Source organism: Ochotona curzoniae, unplaced genomic scaffold (assembly GCF_017591425.1).
Source record: "Ochotona curzoniae isolate NIBS_2020 unplaced genomic scaffold, NIBS_Ocur_1.0 contig_64, whole genome shotgun sequence".
NCBI classification, from domain to species: domain Eukaryota; kingdom Metazoa; phylum Chordata; class Mammalia; order Lagomorpha; family Ochotonidae; genus Ochotona; species Ochotona curzoniae.
The window spans coordinates 6,941,662-6,966,865 of record NW_024466502.1 but is presented as its reverse complement, the minus strand read 5'-3'; the positions used below and the strand labels follow the sequence as shown (position 1 = coordinate 6,966,865).

Sequence of the window (25,204 nt, the reverse complement as noted above, 5' to 3'; positions counted from 1 at the left end):
CATCTTGCATGCGAAGATCCCATATGGGCACCAGTTCTAATCCCGGCCGCCCTGTTTTTCATCCAGCTCGCTGCTTGTAGCCTGGGAAAGCAGTTGAGGATGGCCCAAAGATATTGGACCATATGGGAAATCTGGAAGAGGCTCCTGGCTCCTGGCTCAAGGTGGTCTCAGCTCCTGCCATTGCGGCCACTTGGGGAGTGACTCATCAGATGGAAGATTTTCCTGTCTCTCCTCTTCTCTGTATATCTGACTTTCCAATAAAAAATAAATTTAAGAAAAAGTGAGAAAATGAATCATGCAGATTTACTCTGCTTTCCCTAGCACAGTGCAAGATGAAGAGAAATGGGAAGCATGCCCAGTTGAGGACACAGAGTTTCAAGTCAACTGTCCTCCAAGAGACCGGCTCTATTCACCTGTGCACTCCCTGCGCTGTGGAAGCAACACGAGAGGTGCTGAGTCATGGTGACAGCGTCTTGCTGCAGACAATACCCAACGGGATGTTACAGTGCCATGGTCTCTCTCTGCTCTGACCATGCGAGTATTCACCTGTTCAACGTTAAGCATCACGACCTAGAGTCTGGGAGTGTCTGAAGACTTCACGTAAGACCTCACACCAACAGGTGTGCCTGCTTTCTCACACCATGAGAACTAAACTCACAAATAGCAGCTTAAGCAACTCTTAAATGTCATGAATGTAACAGATTTTTATACAATGAAGTATGAATCAGTAATGCACCAATAATATTTTATATGCATGTTTACATAGTCATCTAGAGTATAATAGAGAGTATAACAGTATAATAGAGACTATTATATCCAGATGTAAAGATACAGTTTAGTATTTGTTTCTACTTCCAAATCAAAGATGAATTCCCAATAAAACAAATATATCTTGAAAACAGGATGCTGAATTCTCTGCCATTTTCCATACCTACAATAGCAGAATGATGGACTTATGACTGTTTTGGAAAGGACTACTGTTGTAATAATACAGGGGAAATCAGTAGGGGAAAGGGGAAAAAGGGAAATCTCAGAGCCTATGGAACTGTATCATCCAAACTTTTAAAGATAAACAGATATTTAAAAAGTACATTGAATAAAAAGTAATATACTTGTTGAAACGTGGAAGTTATTCAATTACTATCATGGCCACAAAAGTGAAATTACTCAGTTTGGTCTCTCTCAGACTTCCTTAGTATCCAATATTTTGTTAACCAGGAATAATAATTCTATTGATTTTATAAAAAGAGCTACAGTGAGTAGAGTTAAAAGTAAACAGTCAGAAAGCATAAATTATTAAAGACAAAGATTAACTGATTTAAAAACATCACTGTATATCAGATGCCTAGATTATTCCAGTAAGTGCTATCAAAAATGGATTTTCCACTATTTATTGTTATTCATACAATACCCAACAGACATCAGAATAATAAAGCGCAAGCATACAATATGCTGTTGTACATATTTTGCTTCTTACTTTAATTTGGGAAAAACGTGAGCATTGTTTTTTGAGAGGTTTCCTGACTAACGATCCTTAAGGCCTTGGGTGAATGACCACCACAAAACCTCCCAGTATTTTATTCTCACACTTTCTGTTTCATACCAGATAACACACACCAGGGACAGGCACTGTGGTTTAAGTACCACTTGAGACACTGAAATCCCATGCTAGGCCATCTGCACCCACCCATGGCCCCTGTGCCTCTGATCCAGCTTCCTGCTCATGTGCACCCTGGGAAGCAGCATATGATGGTTCAAGTAGCTGTACCCTGCACAGTGAAGTGGGAGGCTCGGTTTCAGGCTTTCAACTTCAGCCTGAACCAGCCATACTTGCTGTGGGCTTTTAGGGAGCAGACCAGCAGGTACAAGCTCTCTCTCTAACTCTTTAACTCTTGCTCTGTGTGTGTGTGCGCGCGCACATGTATTGTTTTGCCTTTCAAATATTCAAAAACACAGACTATTGTGTCAGTACATTTTGGTATAGCAAGTAAAGCTACATGATGCTGACATCTCATATGGGCAATTTCTCAAATCCCAGCTGCTCCACTTTGAATCCAGATCCCTGTTCATAACTTGCAAAACGCAGCAGCAGATGACTCAATTGCTCGTGCTTCTGCACGTACATGCGAGATCCAAATCAAACTCCCGATTGGTTCAGCCTTGGCTGCTGTGGCCTTCCGGGAAGTCAACCAGCAGATGGAAGATCGTAATCTTCCTCTCTGCCTTTTTCTCCCCCTCTCTTTCTGTAAGATAAACAAATCTTTGAAAAAATGCTAGCATATTAGTATTAGAAATATCTCCCATTCAATATCTTTCCACTTGTGACACAACTACATTATTCCTGCTGTTATTATGCATCCCTTAAATCACTGTAATAGTTTATGGCCATCTGTTTTTCCATAATCCAAGTACACTCCTGAAATGCACAGGTCCTGTTTAAAACTCTGTTGATAGGATTGAAGTTTAGCCTGGTGTATCATATTCTACTTCAGGGTGCTTGCATTTGAGTCTCAGCTCCTTCTTCATTTCAGCTTCTTATTAATATACATTCTAGGTGGCCGTGATGATGGCTTGAGTAACTGGGTCACTTCCACTCATGTGGGAGATCTGAATTGAGTTCTGGGATACCAGCTTTAGTCCTAGCCTAGTTTCAGCCTATGTGGGCACTTGGGAAGTATTCTGCTCCTGTCTCGCTGAATCTCTCCCTCCCTCCCTGCCTCTCTCCCTCACTCACTCACTCTTCCTCTTCTAAAACCTTGCTAATTCTTTTATAAAGTCCTAAACCACATCCTGATACAAAATATTCATCGTGGGCTCTTCTATCTTAAATCTATATCTCCCCTTGCCATCTTAACTAGTATTTACAACTTACACCAGCTTTTTTTTCCACAGTCCTATGGTTAGCTTTGGCAGTTGGCTTTGCTTTACACTGCCCCTCTGCCTCCCCCTCCTCCAATTCTTCCCCCTCTCAAGATGCCCTTAACTCCAGAACACTTCTACTCATTCTAGAAAACTCATAACAAAGATTATTGTGAGATATTATATATATTAACTCAGTTAATCTGAATTAAATTTTTACACAATATATGTCATTATTTCTGCTTTACAAATAAGAGAAACTAGAACTTGCTGGAAGTAAAACTTAAACCTAGGTCTCGCTGCAGAATTAGGTATTTAACAGTGGTGTTTGTTCCATTAGACTTTGGTAGCTAGACACTATTAAGAAAACAAGCATATGCAAAAGTGTTCAAAAGATACCACAGATAGATAAATGATGGCAGGATAGATGACTTCCTAATATGAAATGTCTCAAGACATAAACAAGGTGTCTGTACAAGCACACAAAGTTTTTCAAAATTCATTTTCTAAAATCCAAGAGCTATATAAAAGCAAATCTTCACCATTCCCCTAGTATTTTTCAATATTTTAAATCTTTTATGTGCTACGCTACATTCTTAAGAATCATGCACATTTCCAAGAGGGTTTATCTAACTTTTAACCACAAACATGGTAGACTACATCAGTAACAGGTACAAACAAAAGAAATCTGCCTACCACAGCTCTGTTTTTCCAGGTCCCAGGAAAGGAAATGATTTAAGGCAGAGCAGAATGCTCATGTGAGTCACACCAAATAACTTGTTTACTGCTAAAGTAAAATTTGAAAATGATTGAAGTGATTTTTATGATCACCCTTTTGGAAGTCATTCAAAAGTACAGCAATACCACTTCAAAAAAGATAATTCAAATTTAAATGTCACTCTTCAGTACTGTTTATCAACAGTTGACTATTAAATTGGTGACATTGATTTGTTATGTAATTTAATTGGTTTATAACTTAAACAATCCATAATTAAATTACTATCTAAGTGGAATAAACACAAACAAGATCCAGCTTTGTTGTGGGTGCACACCTGCTATGCAGTTCAATCAGATTGGAAAAATATTTAGTAGGAGTTTCGTCGAACACAGGTCCTCAGCCTGAAGTGCCCATTGGAATCACAAAAGGGGTTAAAGTTAAAAAAAAAAACACCCCTGACAATCTTATAAAATGGGGTGAAGAACCCAGCACTGGGAGATTTTAAAGTCCCCAAGCCATTCTAATACATGCCAAAATGTGAAAATCACTGCCACAGAAGGAACTCAAGAACTGGACAGAAAGTTATTCTGGGTGGCAAACTTAAACTCTGAGGAATTGCATAAAATGCTGTTTCCAGTCAATTCCTGTGATTAAAAATATTTTAAATATGGGAGAATTTCAATTAATAAATCTGCATTTGCTAAATTCTGTTGTAGACAAACATTTTGCTTTTGTGGAAAGGTAGACAGAGCTAACAAAATTGGAGGCAGACTTGACCTTAATGAACCAGTACAAGCAAGCACTCACTTCAGCTGACTGTACCCAAGTGGAATCAGAAATCAAAGGAGATGGGAAAGGTCACTCCAGCTGGTGAAAAGGAATGCCCCTGCTGCCAATGGTTATAGCTCAAGAATGGAATCCACGTTCATGCTGTTAATCTTCACTGTCAGATGCAGGATTTATCTAGGAGCAGGTTTTCCGATCGAGCCAGGACTAAGGCTTTTGTATTTCCTGTCCCCTGATCCTAGCACCATGTATGAATCACAGCTATGATCAAACCACAGCCAGCATACAGTGTGATACAAATGATAAAATGTTTTAGTTGGGAGTTTTGTTTTTGAATAGAAAGTCAACTCCGACACAACTTAAAATTATTTGATAATGATATAGAAGATTAGGCAAGGTTTTAATTCGGAAAATAGTTATGCTATCCTATGAGAGCTACTTTCTAAGTGAAGAAAAACAAATATTTGAAGTTCAGAATGGCTGTTTATATGAGAAAGTATATTTTTACCTATAAACTTTCGGGCCATGTTAGGACTACTGTGTCCTACGAACTCCAGTACTGAAAAGCATTCACCTGGGTTTCTTTTTATACATGATAACCAAATCTGAGTCTTGAGTACTCAACCTCAAATTAGAGAAAAAAAAAATCAATAAACACCATCTGTCTTGGACTTTTTTTCAATCTTGCTCCTTAAAAAGATCAGCAGATTAAAAACTACACACATGAAAACCAAAAAATCAGAGCCAAAAGAACAGGATGTACTAATGTATCTTTTCTTTAAATACATCTTTTTTCTTAATTGAATTAAACCCTGATTAAAAATGAAAAGAATCAATTAATTCTGAAGCTGTGAAATGTAGAGTCTGTTTTTTAGATATCTAAATATTAAGGAACAAAAATGCTTGACTTGTATCTGTTTGTCACTCGCCATTGGAGTGTGTCAGGGCTTTTCCTGGCATCTTTTCTGCTCCTTCTCTCTCCCCTCTATGTCCTCATTCATTTCTAAGTGCTCCATTATCAGTCATACCCTAAGGTGCTACCATGTCCTGACACAGCGAAAGCCCCTTTTCTGAGCCTAGTACACCTGCCTAGTCTAAATTATGAAAGACATTATTTTCAGTAACAGCCTTTCCTACCACCATGATCTCTTAACATTACAAAAGTCTACATAAGGAACCAGATATCTAAGGAAGTACAAAGTAATGCTAAATGAAGTGTCACTGTTCCTGGCATAGTACTAATTCAGTCATCTAATGAGTTAACAGATCAAATCTAATTTGCAACCATCACCAAACTAAGTTTTCACAAGCATATTTCAATTGTATGTTTTCTAGCAGTGTCCTCAAGAAAAGAGAAGCCTGCTGTTTCAAGGAGGAAGAGACCATCCCAAGCCCTGCTGTGGAAGATGGCCAACTACATGAAGCCGGGAGTGGGGCCTATGCCTTCCCCCAAAGAAACATGATGCTTGCTCAAGGAGTGCAAGATTTCTGACAAACCCTTGGAGAAAGGAAGGTCAAGCTGGACTTCAAATAGCTATTATGTTTTTCCCTGAAGAAAATGACAGTGCTCAGAGTAGTCAAGTGACAATAAGGGGACAGACCAGTCTAATTTGCACAATGGAAAGAAAAAAAAGACAGGACAGGCTATCTATAGTGTGTAGGTGTGCGCAAAATCACCAACAGCTAAACAAAGATTTAAAATGCTGGTTCAGGGTTGGAAGAAGGTAGCGGTAATAAAGTCCAACAGCAAAACAGAGTTCAAAGCAGCAAAGTGCGAAGTAGAGAAATAGTTAGGCACTAAATCTCCTAGGTAGCAGAACAACGGTTTAAAAAAAAAAAGTTGCTTTAAAATGTGCTCATTATAACCAGTGAGAAAAAAAGTGCATCCAAGAATTAAAAAACCACATAAAATTTATACTTTATAGATTCTGAGGTAATTCCTGTTAGGTATGAGCAATTCACGTAGATAGTAAAAGTGAATTGAAATAAGCATGCTATAAAAATCAACAATAATTTCTAATAATCTTCATTTATATGCCTAAAACACATACAATACATACAAAGGAAGCACATATTGTAACAATCAAGCATGAGTATTTGAACACATTCTAAAAGCTCGAGAAGAATATATGGACTTCAAAATCATCTGGAGCAAAATCATCTGGAGCACTCTGGGCAAAATACAAGATGTGCAAGGTTCTTTTAGGTCCTTAGGGCTTAGTAGTAAAGAATTCATTATGCCTGTAATGTACAAAGCAGATTCAGTGAGAGAACAAGGGTGCCACGAGGCCTAGAAAAGTTTCCATTTTTTATATTCATTTGAACAGTTTTAAAAATAATCTAAAAACCATGAGGATTGTTGAGACAGTGAAAACCGACTATAATAAGTGAAACCTTACGTGTTTGTCTGAACCCACACGCAACAAATAAACACCAGTGCAAACTGAGTGACAAGGCTGAATCCATGTAGGTTCCTGATCAATTACTAATGTACCACTCTGGCAAGGGACATCAGTAACGCAAGTGTAGGGAAAGAGGGCAAATGGGAAATCTCTCTACTGACTTCTCTTTTTTGCTGTGAATCCAAAAGTCCTATCAGAAAAATTAGTCTTCAAAAATAAATTTTTGAGCCCCATTTTATCAACTACAGTTAAAACATTTAGAATATTGTGTTAGGCAATAAAACATACCAGTTTTAACATGGCTTTCCCATTAGAGAATGTGGAAATGAAACTAACATGGTTTTTGACAAGGAAATAGGGAGACAACCAATAAATGCTCATATACTAAGTACTATATTAAGTGTATTACATATATAGTCCCTTAATTACTGCTAACAAACAAGAGCGGTCCTCTTCCTCTGCTGCCAAGAACAAAACAGAGGTAAATAAATAAATAAATAGCCCAAAGGGTCAGAGAAACTAGAATTTCAATCTTTTAACTCCAAGCATTACATACTGATACTGCTCTTTGTATCATTTAACAAACTATTACAACAGTAAAAAGGATACTAAAAACATTCAAATTTCAAAGTACCTCTCAAAGATAGTAAGAACCCGGAGGCATCCCATGGCCTCTACACAGGATTACACAAAACAAGACACACACAGAGAAGCAGGACCAAGTACATTCCAGCTAGTGGTTCTACAATGCAATATAGTTACAATACAAAGCAGGACATAAAAGATAAAAAAATTTCTCATTCATTTGGGAGGAAAATCATTTTTATTAAAAGGAAATACCTAGGTAAACACATATTAACACGAATAATATTTTATTTCTAATATTATAATAGCATCATGTGAAACCTCTATTAAAGTGGTTAGTTGTTAAAGCCTCTACTCTCAAGTGGACATTAGCAATGTTCTAGAGTATTAGAAAAGTTCACTATTATTTTCAAGGAAGTCAAACTTGTTCTGACTGCATTTGTTCACAAATTACTTGGTGCCAAGCAGTATGACTGATGTGGAGACAAAGAAGAAGCAGAGCAAGGTCTCTGATTGTCTATCTGGTTTGCCTATACACTTAGGCATTGTAAACTATTTGAGAGTGTTAAATCTTACACAGATCCATACACAAATACATTATATTATATACATTCAGAGAAAACAAGATGAGGAAAATTCAATGGCCAAACATTATGTTTCTAGATGTTCTAGATGTTACATGTGCATATAAGTGAAAGGCAAAAAAAAAAACCAGTGTGCCAACACAGTCATTTTGACAAGAGTACCTGTTCTTAAGCTTAGCAGTCAAATTTGGCCAGCTTTTCTAACAAGTAAACAAGTTAGAGTGGTGAAACAAAAGTTATGTCTCATAGTATTTCTTCTTCTACAGCAATGTCATTGAAAATATTATATGGTATCACAAAAAAAATAAGACTTAGAGAAAAAATCTTGTATTCCCTGAGAAAATAAAACTAAGATCTCCCAAAGTTTTCATTGAATGCCAACCAGGTCGTCTATAGCCTTATCCATGTCTCCTAAGATTCACCTCTCCCTTTGAGAACCTCACTAAGGATGGCTAAGAGTAGATGTCACTGGTCTGAATTCAATGCTCAAGCAATGTCCTTTCTCTTAACTTCCAAAGAGCACAGCCAAGGCAAGAAATATTAAGACATGATACAAAGGAAACCAACAGAGCACTAAGGAACTACATAACCTAAGAGTGTATGTATTTTCAGTCAAATACTCAGCTCATTAATACCTCCCTGTGACCAGTTGAAAAGACCCAATTGTATGTAGCCACCTAAACATCCAAACACAAGAAAAGGAAAACATAGGTCAATACAAAAATTCACAGTCATAGTGACATAAAGTATAAATTTCTTAAATATACATCAACTAAAGAACAGAAATCTTTAAAGAATTTTTAAAGTATTTTGTCTTTTAAAGAACAAAGTGCACTAAATACCATTAAATAATGCTCAGTAATAAAACAAGTTTATTACTGATCACACAATATGGATAAATCTTAAAAATATGTTACATAGGAACCCACATATATTGTCTACTCCAATTATAGTAAGAAATACGAAGTGTATTGGTGGTTGAGCAAACATTTCAGCAATTTTAACTCCCCAAGAGTGGATAAGGCCCTTACGTTCTTACATATCTCAGGCATTGATTTAAGCATATTGTTCCTCATGTGGAAGAAATTCAACCAGTGCTGGGAACACCCACTATTAAACATATTTCCAAAATTTTTAAATATATTTTTTACAAAGCAGACCGATCTTAAAACTTTAAAATCTAAACTAGCAGTTCTCAATCAAGGAATGTCATCAATCATAATCATGATTAGCAAGATATTGCTCAGGTAAATTGCTAATAATGGAAAAGTTTTAATGTTTTCAAAGTATATTTTTCTACATAATTAAAATGCATTCAAGGTTATTGCTCTGATATTTGCATGACTTCTTGAGTTGTAGAGAAATGATGAAGTTACCTGCTTTAACCTCTTTTCTGAAACACAATTCATAAAAGTGCATCAGGCATGAAAACAATTTCCATTGTGGTGGCTGAGAATCTGTCTACTATATTATACAAGCCCGACTATTTGAATGTTTTGTTTTAAATGTACAGAGAACAGCTATTGCTGATAAAACTCAGATTCCACATGTCATTATGTGTATTGGAATACAAATAAACTCAAAATTCCTACTCTTACTTGTAATTCTTGGTTTTTCCCCTTACTGTCACATCCCCAGAAATAACAGTATGCTGTTTTCTGTTCTTTGAGAGATTACCCATGGTCTTTCTTCAGAATAACTACTAATCTTTATCATTTGGTCACAATTCAATTTCCCCAATAAAGGCCTCCATGTCTTCTTGTTGATACACATGGAAACAGGCAAAAGAATATTTTTAATCATTATTAACAATATTAGCCACAAAAGAAAAGTTTTGAATGTCACCTCCACAAATTCCTACCACAAGTCTAAATATTTTGTTAAACCATCCTTTCAGATTAAACTGGAGATGAGCCCACAAAGTGACTTACAATTTTAAGGGAGTCTTAGAATCAAGGCTGATATCTCCTTTTTCTTTACCTAGTCGATTGTGTAAGACAAAATCAAAAGCAAACAAATACAAACAAAAATAATTCAGGACAACATATAAAATCGACCAACTGGGACGTTTCATTTTGGTTCTTTAGCTGAAAGACGCTGAGAAGGAGATTGGAGCAATCACAGGGGTCCTCATGTGGTTACAATAAAATTGGCTACTACGTCAAGTGTGTTCAAACACACATTACGGGAATAAATGATAGACTATTTTAAAGTGTGTGCACCAGTAACAAGAGCCAACAGAAGATGTTCAGAAGTGTTTTCATAGACTCTCAATAGGTGCTTAAAACATTCTACAACCCTATTGACTTTTCCTTTTACATCCTATTCTTCGTTGCTCCTTAAATACCTGTCAGCATGCAAAAGAAACCATAATAGGAGACAACATGAAAAGCTATAAAAGCATCTGTGGCTTAAATGTGCCATATGTTTGAGGATTCCAGCTCTTCTGATTTACCTATAACATGTGAGAAGCTTCGAAGTTCTGGTATAATATGCCAGCTACCAATACAAATAAAAAATGACAAATGACACTGGTCAATAAACCTGACACTGGAAATAGATATTCTTCAAAATGTCCCATTCAGCCATTACCTCCTATGCTATATATCTTAGCACCTAAAATATAGGTGAAAATCGTATTAACAAAGGTTAATTAAAAGCCATGAATTCAAATGGTATACAGTAAATCCTTTGTTTTATTTTTATTAATACAAACAGATGTTATGCATTTCATAGGTTCAGTTCAAAGCTAACTCCAATTCCCTTTCTTCCCTTCTTCCCCAAGATTCTTTCTTTCACTGTTTTGCAACGAAATATTTTTAAAATTTTAATGCACAAATTTTAAGAGTTAATCTGAATTGAATCACAAACTGCAAAAAGTTCAAATCACAACCTAACTTGTGACACACTATTACACTATTTAATAGGTCAAAAAATATTTTCAATTAGTGACTTTTTATAAAGTAATACTAATCATTAGAAATTTAATTGCTCTTGTTGTAGCCAAAGTTATCTTCTCCAATATCTTTTCACAAATTCTGTGGCATTGGCATCCAGAAAACGCACCTTAGAATTTATATCACGAAAGAGTACAAAACTATGATTTATCTCCAGAAGCTGTAATCTCAGCAAACTGACCCTCAGTGTATGTCTTCATTGGGCAATGAGCATCAGAGTTAAATAGGTTACATCAACCCTAGCAGAACTAAATAAGTATATTGTAATTCTTGTAACAAAAAATCAAGATCCAAGTTGATGAAATATTCCTTGTATCTAAATTTCTTTGGAAACTTCTAGTCATTTCCAGTAGTAGGGTTTTGCTAGAAAATAGCATCTTGCAGTGAAACAAATTACTACTAAGAAAAATATACAAATACTGCAAAGTTTGATAGGACACCTGAAAAAAAGTATGGAAAGCCATCTACCCTTATTCAGACAGCCAAGAAAGTCACCTGGAAAAGAAAGTGGACTGAAATTACTTAGGAAAGCCAAAACGGAGAAATTCCTTCATGTGCATAGTAATACATTCTCATTACGCTTTCATGGAAAATAAGTAAACAAACAACTAAATAACATAGCTACACACTACATTTTTCCTATCTTACATTTTCAAAATCTTCTATAATTTAACAGTAGATTAAGCCTACGTTCCAATGAGATTTTATAAACAATCTCTGTGGTTTTCACATTTCTGTTACACCGTCTATTCCACATAGCATTTCAAGTTTAGAAGCAGTGCCTGGCCTTGTCCACTAGATCGATGCCTTCAATTTATCCTTTCCCACTTGCTAAGCAGTTTTTTTCCTGCCCATATTACATACCCAGAACCATCCTTTCATCCAAACTCCTGTTTCCCATCTGCAGCTTAGCATATTTGATTTGCACGCTTTCTTATTAGAAAAATCCTCCCTCCCTCCAAGTACTACCCTTCCCACAATCGGCTTCATCGGTCACATCTTCCACGTCATCAAGCAATTTCTCAATCATGTGACTCTTCTTTTCGGAAATGCTCTCTAGATCACTTGTTTTTTTACTACATGCAGTATCACTCCTCTGCCAGGCTTCTAAAGTCCAAAATACAATTCCATTCACTTACCCACAAATCCCCAGCACCTTCCACTCTGCCATAAATAATTTCAACCTTTTACTTTGACATCATCCCCCTTGCCAAAAACATGTTTATCTATCCTGCCAATTGGAACATGCATTCCGGAGTCGTTGCAGGTAACACTTCTCTAAGATTTCCCTTTCTTCTCCTTTCATCCTAGACAGATCTTCCAGCAGAACTCTGTCCATTTGGCTGACCTAAGCATGGTTTAAAGACCTGATCCTTGCAGAATATACTAATACTCTTCCAGTAAGTAATATGTAATTACTTATTTATTTAGTTAATGCTAACGGTGTATGGTATAGGATTGCATAATATCTATGTTTTTAAAACCTCAGGCTTATTTTCTAAGATAATTTGCAAGCAGCACATACTTTTGCTAAACACTTATATTGTTGGAACAAAGAATAGCATGACAATACTAACTGAAATGGCAAAGAGAGAGCTGCCACACAGAAACAGATGTAAATGAAAACTGAGCCATGGCATTTCTGCCCATCTTGTAAAAGCATCTGTTCCAGAGTTGCTCTGCAATGATATTTATGTGGCAAACAACATTGGCACCTAGAGAAGGTGCCTCCCTCTAGTTATAAGACAGATATGTTACCTGGAGATTCTGCCTTCATACAGGACACAAACTGGGCAGTTTTGATAGAGAGCCCTTGAAAGGTAAGTTTCTGCCTAAACCAAGAGTTCTACTGTGAACCCAGGTCTACTGTTGCACTCACCCATTCGGGTTGCTCAGAATGACTGAGAAACAAGCAATCTCCCACTAGCTGGGGGGGGGGGGGTCTGGTCACGTGATTGTCTCCTCCCCACCTCGTTATGATGCAGCTGACATCTGCCTGGTCATGTGATCACCTCCATCACATTATGATGCAGGCAGGAGGTCCTGCCAGAGGCTAAGGAGATGCCACACATCCGGTCCTTGGATTTATTAGCATCAAAAAACAGGTGCCAGGTTAACCAACAACCAGCATCAATTTCCCAATCCTGGATATTTGGTTATACCAACAGAAAATTGACTGAGATCCAACATTAAAATATTTCTCACATTTATCATTCCCATTTGATTGAGATACAAGGACTTCGTCAGTTAATTTTCATGTGAATGGAAAGGTTAATGTAAAAGAAAACAAGCTTGTGAGAAATATCAATTCCAACAAATCACATCATTCGATGAGAGAGAAAAGGGACTCTTGGGTTCCTCTTTCTAAGCTGTCCCCACAAGAAGTTAAGGTAAAATGTTCAGAGTTTAATTAGGAAACTGAATGGTATCTCTTGGTAAATAGGGCCTTTTCTTTGACTAAAAATTATAACCAGCATACAATGATAATACAAGTAAAATAAGCTTCAAATCTTAAATAAGTTTAACCAAAAAGCTTCACAACGTAAGGCTATTTCTTTGATTTTAGTCCTAAAGTCTTATTTTCACATTCCTCTTTTTAAAAGTACAACTGCACCATGTTCTCCAATCAGGGAAGACCAAAGGCTGGCTATTACAATCTTTTCTAAACCATACTTTAAGAGCCAGTATTACAGATAAGGATACCACACACCTCAGTGATCCACTGTAATTGTTAGACACCAAAATGTTCCAGAGCAAAATGCATTTTAATTACCAATATTCATTTCTATCTATCTGAAAAAGCAGGTGCACACACTTACAAATGTAAATTCAGTAAGGTGCAAATTCCTTCTCCATTTTCCCAGACCTGAATAGTTAATCTGAAAATTCGGTTTTTAATCACACTATTTGACTCCTCAAAGTATTGTGTACAAAAACATCTGCGATAGAGAAATGAATCGTTATAAAAGCATTCATGTTATCCTTACTATAAAGCATTTTCCCCCATTCCTAAGTACTTTCAGGTTTGAAGTCAAGAAAAAAAAAATGAACTGTCCTAAACAAGTCTTTTAGGGTGATTTAGATTTTCATCTAGAAAGAAAAACTTGTCAGTTTCTTACTTGCTAGTAAAACATGTCTCAGACCCTCAACATAGCCACCTGCAGGGCACAGGTTCTTAGTCCACCTTTGAAAGACAGGAATGTTCTAAGGGCACATCGCTAGAGTACTCGCCCCACAAGGAACTGTCCAAACCCAAATCCTACAGTCAACAAAGTTCTAAATGCTTCTCCAACTGCCTTCCCAAATTTAAACTGGCCACTTAAATGGACCTCACCTGGTCTTCAGCACAGTGGTTTATACCTGGGCCACCTCCCACTTAAATGGACCTCACCTGGTCTTCAGCACAGTGGTTTATACCTCTGCCTCCTCCCACTAATTGGCTTCATCTTCGGCTTCTGAACCTTCCCTCTGGCCCTACCAAAAACCATTCTGCACACTGTGGCCCCACAGTTGTCTAGAGGTAAGACAATCATGTCACAGAACAGGAAACATGGATGGTGAGCCCCTTGCAAAGCCCACTCTCACCCTCCCCATCTTCAGTTGTACTTGTGACTGCTGTCTGTTCTCAGGCTGCCAAAGTGCAGGTAGGTTTTCTGTTTTTCACAAGTCCCAGTCACCTTCCAGTGACCTTTGCTTTGCCTCTCAGCCCCTTCATTTGCCCACAGTTCACAGCCCAAATCAGTGTCAGAGCAAACCCTAGCCTGTCTTACAGGTGGCAACAGGGAAGAATCTAAAATGAGAAGACTTGAGGGTATACAATGCCATCTAGTCCAGCACCAACCCAAGAAATACACAAGTTCTACAGAAGTCCCCAGCAAAGTATGTTAATCCTTGACCCTGGACCCAAAAGTTGCTGCTCTTACGCCTCCAATTCCAAAACTGGCTCCTCCTTTGGGAAGAAGTCACAAACTAGTTGTTCGTGATCCTATGGCAGTTATCTATCCCTGATTTTAGAATATAGTTTAAATGATATATAGTGAATGTGTGCCGGGAAAGTATGCAGAAAGGCAGGGAGAGGGAGAAGACAGCTCATTCATAAACAAGGTTGGGCATCGCAGTCACATAAGCCTACAAAACTACAGCTAGGACAACCTGCAGCCATCCTACGAACACCAGTAGCAGGGCCTTGGAGAAGCTCAGGGCTAACAGCGAAGTTGAGACCACAGAGCTCATTCTCTTCCAGTCCCCAGCCCCAGCATGGGCACCAGCACAGCACAGGAACTCCTTCCTCTGGCCCCTAGCCTTTCGCACAGCAGTCCTTGGTCCAGAGCTAGAATGTGGTGGGTAGTGGGGGGCGGGCAAAGGCAGGCCAATTGTGTGCTTGGACCCTCCCCCTCCTGCCTTTTCGGGGTTGGGGGTGAGAGGAGGAAACAGCCCACAATGTGCCCTGACCACGGCGATCCTACCAGCCAAGACCTGATCCCAAGCCCCCATTCAAACATCAGCACTCAAACCCCAGGGCTCAACCCAGACGGGACACAATCCTGAGCTCCAACTTGCTCTAGAGCCGGAACTTCCTGCTGCGCTCGTTTCCATAACAACTGCTGGTCCGCTGGGTCCTAGAGACAGCCCTGGGGTCAGAGGTCATCTCCGTGGCAACAGGAACTTCCCGCTACGGAGGCTCCAACGGGCTGCTTCCGCCGCATTGCGTAGCGGAGCTCCAAGCGTGCTAAGGCTGGAGATCGCAGGCAGGCTACGTGACCAGGGCCTCTGGCCACCAGCATACGTATGGAAGAAGCCTGTGGCGCCTCCCGTTTGTCCTGAATTTTCAGACCCAAATGAGCTGGTTAGAGCCGGAATACCAAGGGCTGGACACCCAGCTGCAGCGTTGGTCCCTGGCGGCTTTGCAGAAAACTGATGACACAGTTCTCTGGAAACCAAAGCGGGGGCTCTTGTACAACTTTCTGGCCCATGACACGAACTCTGCACCTCGCAGCGTGAGGCTGCGTCGGCTCAGCACCCTACGCCTTCTGAAGCGACTCCAGAAATAGCTCAGTGTGACTGTAGGAAGTTCCGACAGCTAGAAAGTTTGAGAACAAGCCACGTTTAAAACCACAGACCAAAATATTAAAGAAGGGGACTCCACAATGTGCAGCTACCTCAAGAAAGTATGCCAAAGGGCGGATCTGGCTACCAGAGGTTCCCCTTTGCTCTGCTGGTTTACAGGTGCAGAATGTCCTTCTTTGTAAGAAGAAAAATAAAGATTAGAAAATGAAGGCGGACCTCCCGGAAAGAAACCAGGCGCTGCCCTAGCAGTTGCTATTTTAAAGCCAAAAGCGCCAAGGAGAATGCAGTGGGCATTCATCATAGTTTTGCACGCGGTTCAAGTGTGAGATTACAGCTTTTAGAGGGAGGGATCACAACATGGGAGGCAAGGAAACCTGTGCTTTCCCTGTGGTTTTGAAGATCAATAGCCAAACCCCAACAGCCACTAACAGTTTTTCCCTTCCTGATCACCTTGCTTCTTGTCATCTAGAACCCAAATTGTTGATTCTCACTATTGGAAAAAGTAACCATATTTAAGTTTGGCCAACTGTATGATAATTGCCGATCATAGCCCCACATTTTTCTTCAGAGTCAACAAATTTTCCACCACTGGTTTATTTTACTAACATGTACTGTTATGTATGTACCCTAAGCTGAGTTTGGGTTAGGACACATGATGAAAAGTGGTGGTGCCCAAGTAGCCGGGTGATTTCTAAGATGATGCTAGGCCAAGCAAACAAAATCCTCTACGTTGCCTGGGAACACATCTGCATTTTTCCTCCTGTTTTGTAGTCCCTGAGAAGTCCTTTGCACTTGGTTTCACTGTGCCATATCCTTCTTTCTGACCAATGGAATACAACTGCTTTATAGCAAGGAGGGAAACATACAGGAGAGATATGAGGCAACGGCTGATTCTACAAAAGCAGAAGAACAGAAGTGCTGTTGTCTCCCCAGCTAGATAAGGACAAGGCAGGCTCTCTCAGAACACTCCATGCCCTCCACTGCCCAGAAGCAAATCTGTACCCCAGTGCTGGGCAGCCCCATGTGCACAGAGCTCTCCCCCTGATCCACAGTCCTTCCTGAAGGCACAGCTGAATCAAACTCAAAAGCTTTGTTAAAAATACAGACACAGAGCAATGACTCATGTAAGACTTCATAGAGGAGCTTCTGCTGCACTTCTCCAACCTTCCCAACCCTTTCCTCTCAAAGCATAGGAAATGATTTTGAATAATTGGTTCCATTTTGAGCCATGTACACAGTATTTATAGAAAACTTATGAGTCAATTTGAGTGAGGTATGATGCCAAAATGTGCAAAGGAGTGAAAACATTGGTTGTTGTTCTTGTTACCATATGTATAAAACACTTCACCAAAGTCTCCAATGTTTGTACTGCTAATACATGGAAGGTGGGGTTTGAACATTTTTAAAGGATGGTTCACTTTGGGAAATGTCAAGTATAATACAGAATTAGCTTTAGCACCTCCTGAAAGCAATGCATCATTTGAACAAATTTTCTCAGAGATGCTGTCTAAGATGAGAACAGGCTGTATACAGTTACAGCCAAAGAAATATTCATTGTTAAACCTAAGTTTAGATTTTCATGCACTGAATGTTACACTTGCTATCTTGAGTACAAGTTCCCTAAAAGAAAAATCTACACTCACCTGACGAACATTGGGAAGACTGTGTAAAATGCCATGCCTTGGATCATGGAGTGTCACTGCTCTGTTCAACTCATTTGCTATCTCAGTAACTGAAGCTTCTGGATGGAGTCCAAGTCCAACTTACATTACACCAAATCCCACTTTAAAGCCAAGTGTGTTGGAAGAAGAACCTTATACCTGTTTGAGGATGCTCCTTCAGTCTGGGTATGACATCTCTGTGTGATATGTACTACATTTAGAAATGGCTACAGCCCATATGTGGCTCACCCTGCTGTATGGTCACCCAGATGAGTTGGCAAACTGAGAAAGAGAAGGAGTACAAGGGCTTATTCTTTTCTCCTGCCACGTCCTCCCCCGTTGCCATTTCCTCCTTCTCAATGCCATGATACCTATAGCTATAAAGCCAGCAACTTTAACAACTGATACGGTTTAGTTAACAAAAGGTACAGCAAGCTGAAAGGCACCAAAACAAGCTAAGGAACAGAAAATGACACTAGGTCAGAGCAATCCCTGCTTGTTCTCTCATGAACTTGTTTGGCAGACTTGGAGGCTGAGTCCACAGAAGACTGTCAGCGTGGTGCTCTTGTCTGTGCGTTCTTCTGCCTGTGTTCTCCGGCACTGAATTGAGGGGCCCAGCTTAGTACCCTGCTTGCCACTGACACACCAAGTAAAATTCTAGGTACAATTAATGTCCGAAATCTTGGCTCTCCAAAATTCTAGCAGGAGTTGGGGGTGTCGTGTATGTGGTTGAGTGGGTTTAAGACACTGGAAGGTCTGTGGCTTTTGCTTGTAGTACATTGTGTGTTTAGCCAGATAGTGGTAACATGACCTTCATAGTTATCTTTATTGTGGGCTTTTTCAATGACATTTCTTTTCTTAGCACCCTTTGCTTAAAGAGCAGTGACCTAGATCTTTTCCCAAATTGGACTGTTCTAAACATTGGTCAGTCAAAACTATCATACTGGTTTCAAGAAACTTATCAGGCCTCCCCCAGGCAAAGTAAGCACCTCCAATTTAATAGTTCCTACTTAAGGATTTGCCTAAAATACAGTCACCTTGCATGACTCATACAGTGAAGGCTGAAGCAGGTAACATTTATGCTAGATACAAAGCTACTGCCCTGCTAAGACAGCAGGGTAAAGTAGGACAGAGGTGGGGGGGTGGGGTGACGAGTGAGTGTGTGTGTGTGTGTGTGTGTGTGGGTGTGTGTGTGTGTGTGGTCACTGTGAGATATATGGAGTGTTTTGATAAAGGTGTCAGTTTATATTCAAGTGGTTTAATCTATTGTGCATTATGTTTTGCAGATACACTCTGTATGTTCTTTTCCAGGTATATTTTACATTTAAAATGGGAAAAATATTTAATATTAGGGAGCGAATTAATAATGCTTGGGTCAATGAATACTTTGGCCCATGAATTCAGAACTCTTCCTGCCTGCTTAGTTTCAGATAAACCCAGTTACACACCACTGCCCTGATATTCGTCCCAGGAAACTTTGAGTCAACTACCCACACTTGTTGGCAAAATAAAGAATTGAAAATAACTAGTAAAACATCTCAGAACTTGCAAAAATGGGGGGGAACAGCAGTATTTATCTTGGATACAATATGAAGTGTTTTATACCAAATTCAGTGCTACTTGGCAGCACTTAGTTTGAAGTCAGTTAATTGTCCTCCTTTTAGACTGAAGATAACGTAGTAGGTAGCAGGCAGTCTGTTCTTTTGGGTTTGAGCAGTTAAGAGGATTTCAGACTTTATTTTAATTGCCCAATTAACTTCTTAACTATCCTGCTATCTTGGGATCAAAACTCTGCTGATGATTTTAGGCTTCCAGCTAATAGCACAAGGAGAATTGAATTTGCCAGCAAACACTCACGGAATGGCTAGGCACAAGTTTGGGTCAAGAATGAAGAAAAAAAACTGATAAGGAGAGATTCCCAGTTTTTAAAAATTCTATTCAACGTTTCAACTCCTGGGTTGGACTCCACTTTTCTGGGGATCTGAGACTAAACCACTGTAACAGTTGGTGATGTGGTGATGTTGTTACACATACTTCCAGTATACCCACTACTCCATATACTTCATAAGCTGCAAAATAAATTTCTCCAAAGCAACAACCAAGTCAGTCCTTGAACAACTTCCAAACATCTTGGAGAAGAGGGGGAAAAAAACTGTAAATAAACTCTATTCAGAGAGATCAAAGTAGGCAAGGTACCATGTAATACAAAGATGGTAAGTTGTATATGTAAGGGGGTGACTAGCATTTCCAGTGAGATTGTTTCCAAGAGTCTTATAAAGGCCTGTTCAGCACTGAGTTGTTTCAGACACTCCGGTATGAGAGAGGGGCTGGCTTCCAGTTCCCTAGACAAACAGCTAAGTCTAAGCAGAGAAACAAAGGGGTCTGGCCTCAGAGGGGAGCTTATCTTGTTACAGAAGGGGGCCACAAGGTAGTTTGAAAAGCCACTGTTCCTTCCATGTGAAGAGGCACCTCCCTCCGCACAGGGGCTGTCCTTGCCATGCCCCCTTTGGGAAGTATTGCCAAAGGTGCTTTCCTTAAGGTGGGTGATGTGAGCTGAGTCGGGCATCATCAAGAGTTAGGTCCGATCCTGTGGTACCCGTTGGCCACACATATGGCAGTTTCACTTGAAAGCCACACTGCTTCCCTTAATGGGGGCATCATCTCAAAGTTACTCATGGCCCAGGAATTAAGTGAGATCAGGATATAAGAACAGGGACAAAGCTCAGGGATGAGTCTTCCAGGACAGAGGCAGAGTCCACTGCGGCACTACAGATTCCACCTGGCCACCAGGGGCTACCCCTGGAGCCCGATATCCACGCACTGTCCCGCCCGGGCTGCCTCCTTCCAAGATCCCTTCCACTGCAGAAGTAATGGCCACCCCCACCCCCCATCTCCACCCCGCCCACCTGCGCCTCCTTCTTAGCCACCCGCAGCCACCTCTGAGGGAGCGCGCATGCCACGCCAAGTATGTTGTGCTCCGGTGCTCCGGAAGCCCAGAGGCAGCGACAGCCACTTGCTGCCCAGCCCTGGAGCTCTGGGCACAAGGGCAGCCGCCGAGAGCCATGATCTACAGCACCGCAGTGCCAGCATCAGGAACTTCCAGCCCAGGGGCTGCCACTGCAGGGTGGCCTGTCTCCCCACCCCCTCCTTTCACCAGGGCCTAAGACCCAGAAACCCTGGTCCTAGGGTCCCTCTGAACCCTGGCTGGAGCGAGGGGACAGCATAGATCCTGAGCTGCCAGCACGGGCAGTCCTGGGAAAGGCTGCTCTCAGCCTCCTGGTTGGCGCTGGGGGCGGTGCTGCCACCGCGCAGTCCTCCAGCCTGGCCTTGCCAGAGCAGCTCTCTCTAGAACCCCTCAGCCTGAGACACAGGGAGGTGAACCCGGGGAGGGGCGGGGGGGGGGGGGGTCGCCCATCCCAGAATCCAGCTGCATTTGTATTTCTTATGTAATGCACTGCAAGTTTCCCACTCTGAATCCTTCAGCACCAGCGAAAAAGCTTCAAGACTGGCCCCAGGGCCCTGGGCTTGTCCTGCAGTGGGACTGTTCCTTACAGGGCAGGTTTCAGTCACACCCAAGAGCCGGCGCTGGGCTGGTGGCCCACAGGCAGCAGCCAGCTCCTGTGTTCCCAGGGGCAGGCAGTGCTGGAGGCAGATGGGAGAATGAGTTAATCCTCGGGCACCCGGAGCCAGACGGGGGCGGGAGGCGGGGGCTGACGGAGGCGCAGGGCCGCCAGGGAAGGAGGTGGAGGGGAACCGCTTTTACTTCGGCAAAGGTGCTGGGGTGGTGGCGGGTATTGTGCAAGCTCATCAGAAAGTCTGGGGCCCAGCAGCTCCCCCCTCCTCCACACACACACACACACCAAAATCTGCAGCCCAAGTAAGGGGGGACCCACAGGGATTTTTTTCCTGGTGACTACCAAAGCTTAAGCCATAATCCTCTGATAGTCCACCCAGCACAGGCAACCAAATACATTTATTTAAAAAAAAAAAAAAGTTTCTCCTCCCTGCTCATGCTGGATTGTGTCACAGCCAAGAGATGCCGATAATGATTTGGAGGGGGGTTCGCGGCGGCGGATCCAGCTGCTACTTGTTTATTCATGCAACAACTCTATATGCAACACTGTCCGGCTTCCTTGTGCGTTCCCTGGCCTTTCTGCATACATAGCAGAACTGCAGACCCAGTCCGAGGAGCGACAGACAGGTTATCATGAGGGTAAATAAATAAATAAACAAATAAATAGCACGATGCACTTTTTTGCTTTTGCTTACCAGTTGGGGTCTTGTTTTTCTTAAGACTCTTGCCACAAAGACACTGCAGCATATGCGTTCCTTTGCTGAAAATGTTCCAAAGAAACCACATTGATTTGGGCGAAAAGCAATCCAGCAGCTTAGACACCCTGAGAAAGAAGAGATCCTTGTGGTTGCATAATAATAATTTGAAATCAGTTCTCCTGGAGAGGGGCACCGGTTTTACCATAGGAAAAACGATAATATTCCGGATCTTCTCCCAGTTCTTTCCCCTCACGTGGTCTATTTCTTTGAGACTTCTCAGTGATTGTTTTTTTTCGGCCAGGGTGAAGGATTTATTTTTTCCCCCACCTTGTTCACCACTGGATTCTTACCAAAAGCTGGGAGGGGGGAATCCTTTTTCAGCACACGAGGCCAAACGAAAAACAGCAGCGAAATCCCAACTGTGAGAGCAGAACTAACCGGGGGGAACAGGAATGCTCTAAAGGTCCCCAAAGAGAAAACCATAGCCTTTCACTCGGTCGCTCTCAGGCTTGCTGGCTGGCTGGCTCTGCGGGAGGAAAGCTGGATTCATCTCACTGAGAAAAGACTGCCATTGTGTAGCTCCTAGGAGAGAAGGGGGAAAAGGAAAAGAGAAAAGAGGAAAGAAAAAAATAAAGGGAAAAAGAAAAAGAAAAAAAATACCACCACCACACACACTCACACACCAATACCACCGCCGGGATTGGGTCTGACAGCCGGAGCCAGAGCCTCCCTTCTCCCAGGGCCGATCTGTTTCTTTCTGCTCTTTCTTTTATAATCAATCGCCAGTGCTCAGTGGGATCGCATTGAACCTGCAGTGTTCCCAATCATCACCATGAAGAAAACATGCCAGTCTAGGCGCCCCCTCCCCTGCTCAGTCTTGTAGCAGGTCCAGAGCGCCACAAACCCCCTTCCTCCTTCCGCTCACTCTTCCAGCTTCCCACAACCGTGAGCATGAGGAAAGATCTCCCCTCCGGATTCCTCGCCCAGCCTCCGACGTGAGTTACAGGCATTAGAGGGAGGAGGAGGAGGAGTTGAAGTTTGCATTGAAAAGACTGGCTTTCCATGACGTAGCCACGTGCTTTCAGACCGTCACCAGTGAGGCGCTTCAACCCGCGCCGGCCCAGGGAGGGCAGTGTCACTGCGGTCCCTCCAGAGTGCCCCTCCTGGAGGCTTCCCACCCGGGGCTCTGGCCCCCAGCCCCAGCGAGACCCCCTCCTTCCTCTGCCCTGCCCCAGCTGGCCTGCTGCTGGTCTCGCACGCACCCTAACAGCCTTCTGTGAAAAGTGAATGTTGAAAGGGAAAATGAGCAGTTATGAAGAGTAAACCTCCAAGAATGCATTGGGGCTGGAAGGGGGAGAGGGGAGAGAAACAGGAGTTCAGTACATTCCATTGAGCCATAAGGACCAGCACCTTCTTGTTTTCAAAAGCAGCATAAAAAAAAAATCTCCAGATTGCTGTGGCTATTATTTGAACCCCACTTAAGGTGTCTTTAAAAACACAAACCAGGCATAACCCCAGGATGTCATATGTTGCCTGTTAAAAGGACGAACACCAGAATCTTGGGTGAAAGAGCACATTTTCCTGGGTAGGGTCAGAAGCATTGTGAGAAGTTGTCTTTTCTGAACAAACAGCCCACTATGTTGCAATATTTTTTTGTACAGAAAGCAGCCTGTTTAAGTTATGCCCTAATTCACTGCTTGCCTTCTGCAGCCTCTGGTCTGACTGGCACCAAGTTCACCCTTATTTACTGCTCATCCTCACACTAAACTAACAAAATGGGCAGATTCTCTGTTTTCCTGAACTTATAACCCAGCTTCTTATTTGCCAGAAAATCCAAAGATTTAGAGCAGAGCTCTTGGTTTATTTTATTGTGGGAAATATACAATGTACAAAGCATTACAATCTACTACATAGAATACACAACTCCAAAGCACCCACTACTCAAAATTAATAGAAATTAGTATTTCAACATATTGTGAGGTGAGGTTCTTGGTATGAAACTGACCACCATTCTCTTGAATAAATGAGCTAAAATTATACGATGCAGGTTAAAGAAAATACAATATTGGCAGTCTACAAAAGTTTGAGAATGATAGAAGGATTGCTATAAGTCCATTGATACAGTGCTGAAGAATTCATGAAGAAGACTGCAGAATGGAAAAACATTCTCTTACGAAAGAGGAAAGATGGGATTGTATTGCCAAATAACTAGAAAAAACTCATGTCAATCAGGGACAGATACTCTATGCTGCTTTTATAGTTTTCTGATGTCCTCTAATGGGCTTAAGAATATACCAATATATTTCCTCTGGCCAAATGTCAGGGAAACAAGTGACAAAACTTTTCTCCATCAATAGGCCAGCATTGTGCATCCCTTTCAGAGTGCGGTTGCAGTCCCAGCTGCTCTGCTTTGAATCTAGCTTCCTGGTAATAAGCCAGGGAAAGCAACTGAAAATGGTCCCAAATATTTTACCTTTACCATCATGTGAACAACTGGATGGGATTCCAGTTTCTAGGCTGTGGCTATTTGGGGAGTGAGCCAACAGACAGCTCTCCCTCCCCTTCTCATTCCTCCTCCTCTTCCAGCTCTCCTTATGTCATTGTCACTCTGGATTTCAAATTGGAAAATAAATTTATTATTTCTACACTGAGATTTCTTAAAACTCTCAGGCTCTAAGTTTCAAAAAAAGATTAATTCCCTGGGGTTCTTCATTGAGTAAAATATAGAGAGATTTACAGATTTTTATACATGCTAAATTTGTATTAAGAGAATTTCTCAAACTAACTCTTCTTAAAATTTCGCATCCGTCTCTCTGCTCTACATTGTGAAGGTCCATTTGTTTCCTTTTAAAGAAGGACTCCCTAAAATTAGTTTTCCTTGCAACATACTTGTGGAAATTCGCCATCATCATCAAGGAACAACGTGACAGATAATTGATCATGAATACTCTTTAGTGAGAACATGTCATGCTTAGCATTGTGCTATTCACATTCCATTCTCTGCAGCACAAAGAAATCTTTCTGTGTAATGCATAGAAGCTTGATATTTCTATGTTTCTTCTCTATATTCACTGATATATTAGTCATGTCACACTGAGCATTATTCACATCAAACAAACAAAAAGAGCAATCATTTTTGCTTGAAAATGATGACACCAATTCAGGTTTCTTTGGGGCCAAAGAACCCATATTATCCGATGTGCTCTGAGTAACCCAGTTCCATCATTCAACCAATACTGAGCATCTCCTGTTGCAAGAATTCATTCTGGATACTAAGGCATGACATTGAACCAAGGCCTCAATGATGCAACAA

At 41.1% G+C, this 25,204-nt stretch overlaps 1 protein-coding gene across 2 annotated transcripts in view; it reads right to left on the bottom strand.

Annotated features, from left to right (window-relative positions):
* FGF14 (fibroblast growth factor 14) overlaps positions 1–22,383 on the bottom strand; it is a 525,586-nt gene extending 503,203 nt beyond the window's left edge. The window contains exon 1 of one of the 2 annotated variants that reach the window (XM_040991164.1): positions 21,889–22,383. In XM_040991164.1, the coding sequence (XP_040847098.1) occupies positions 21,889–22,096 (208 nt within the window). In that variant the 5' untranslated portion in view covers positions 22,097–22,383. The remainder of the gene's footprint in view (positions 1–21,888) is intronic. The other variant, XM_040991166.1, reaches the window with a different exon arrangement.
* Positions 22,384–25,204: the final 2,821 nt, after the last annotated feature.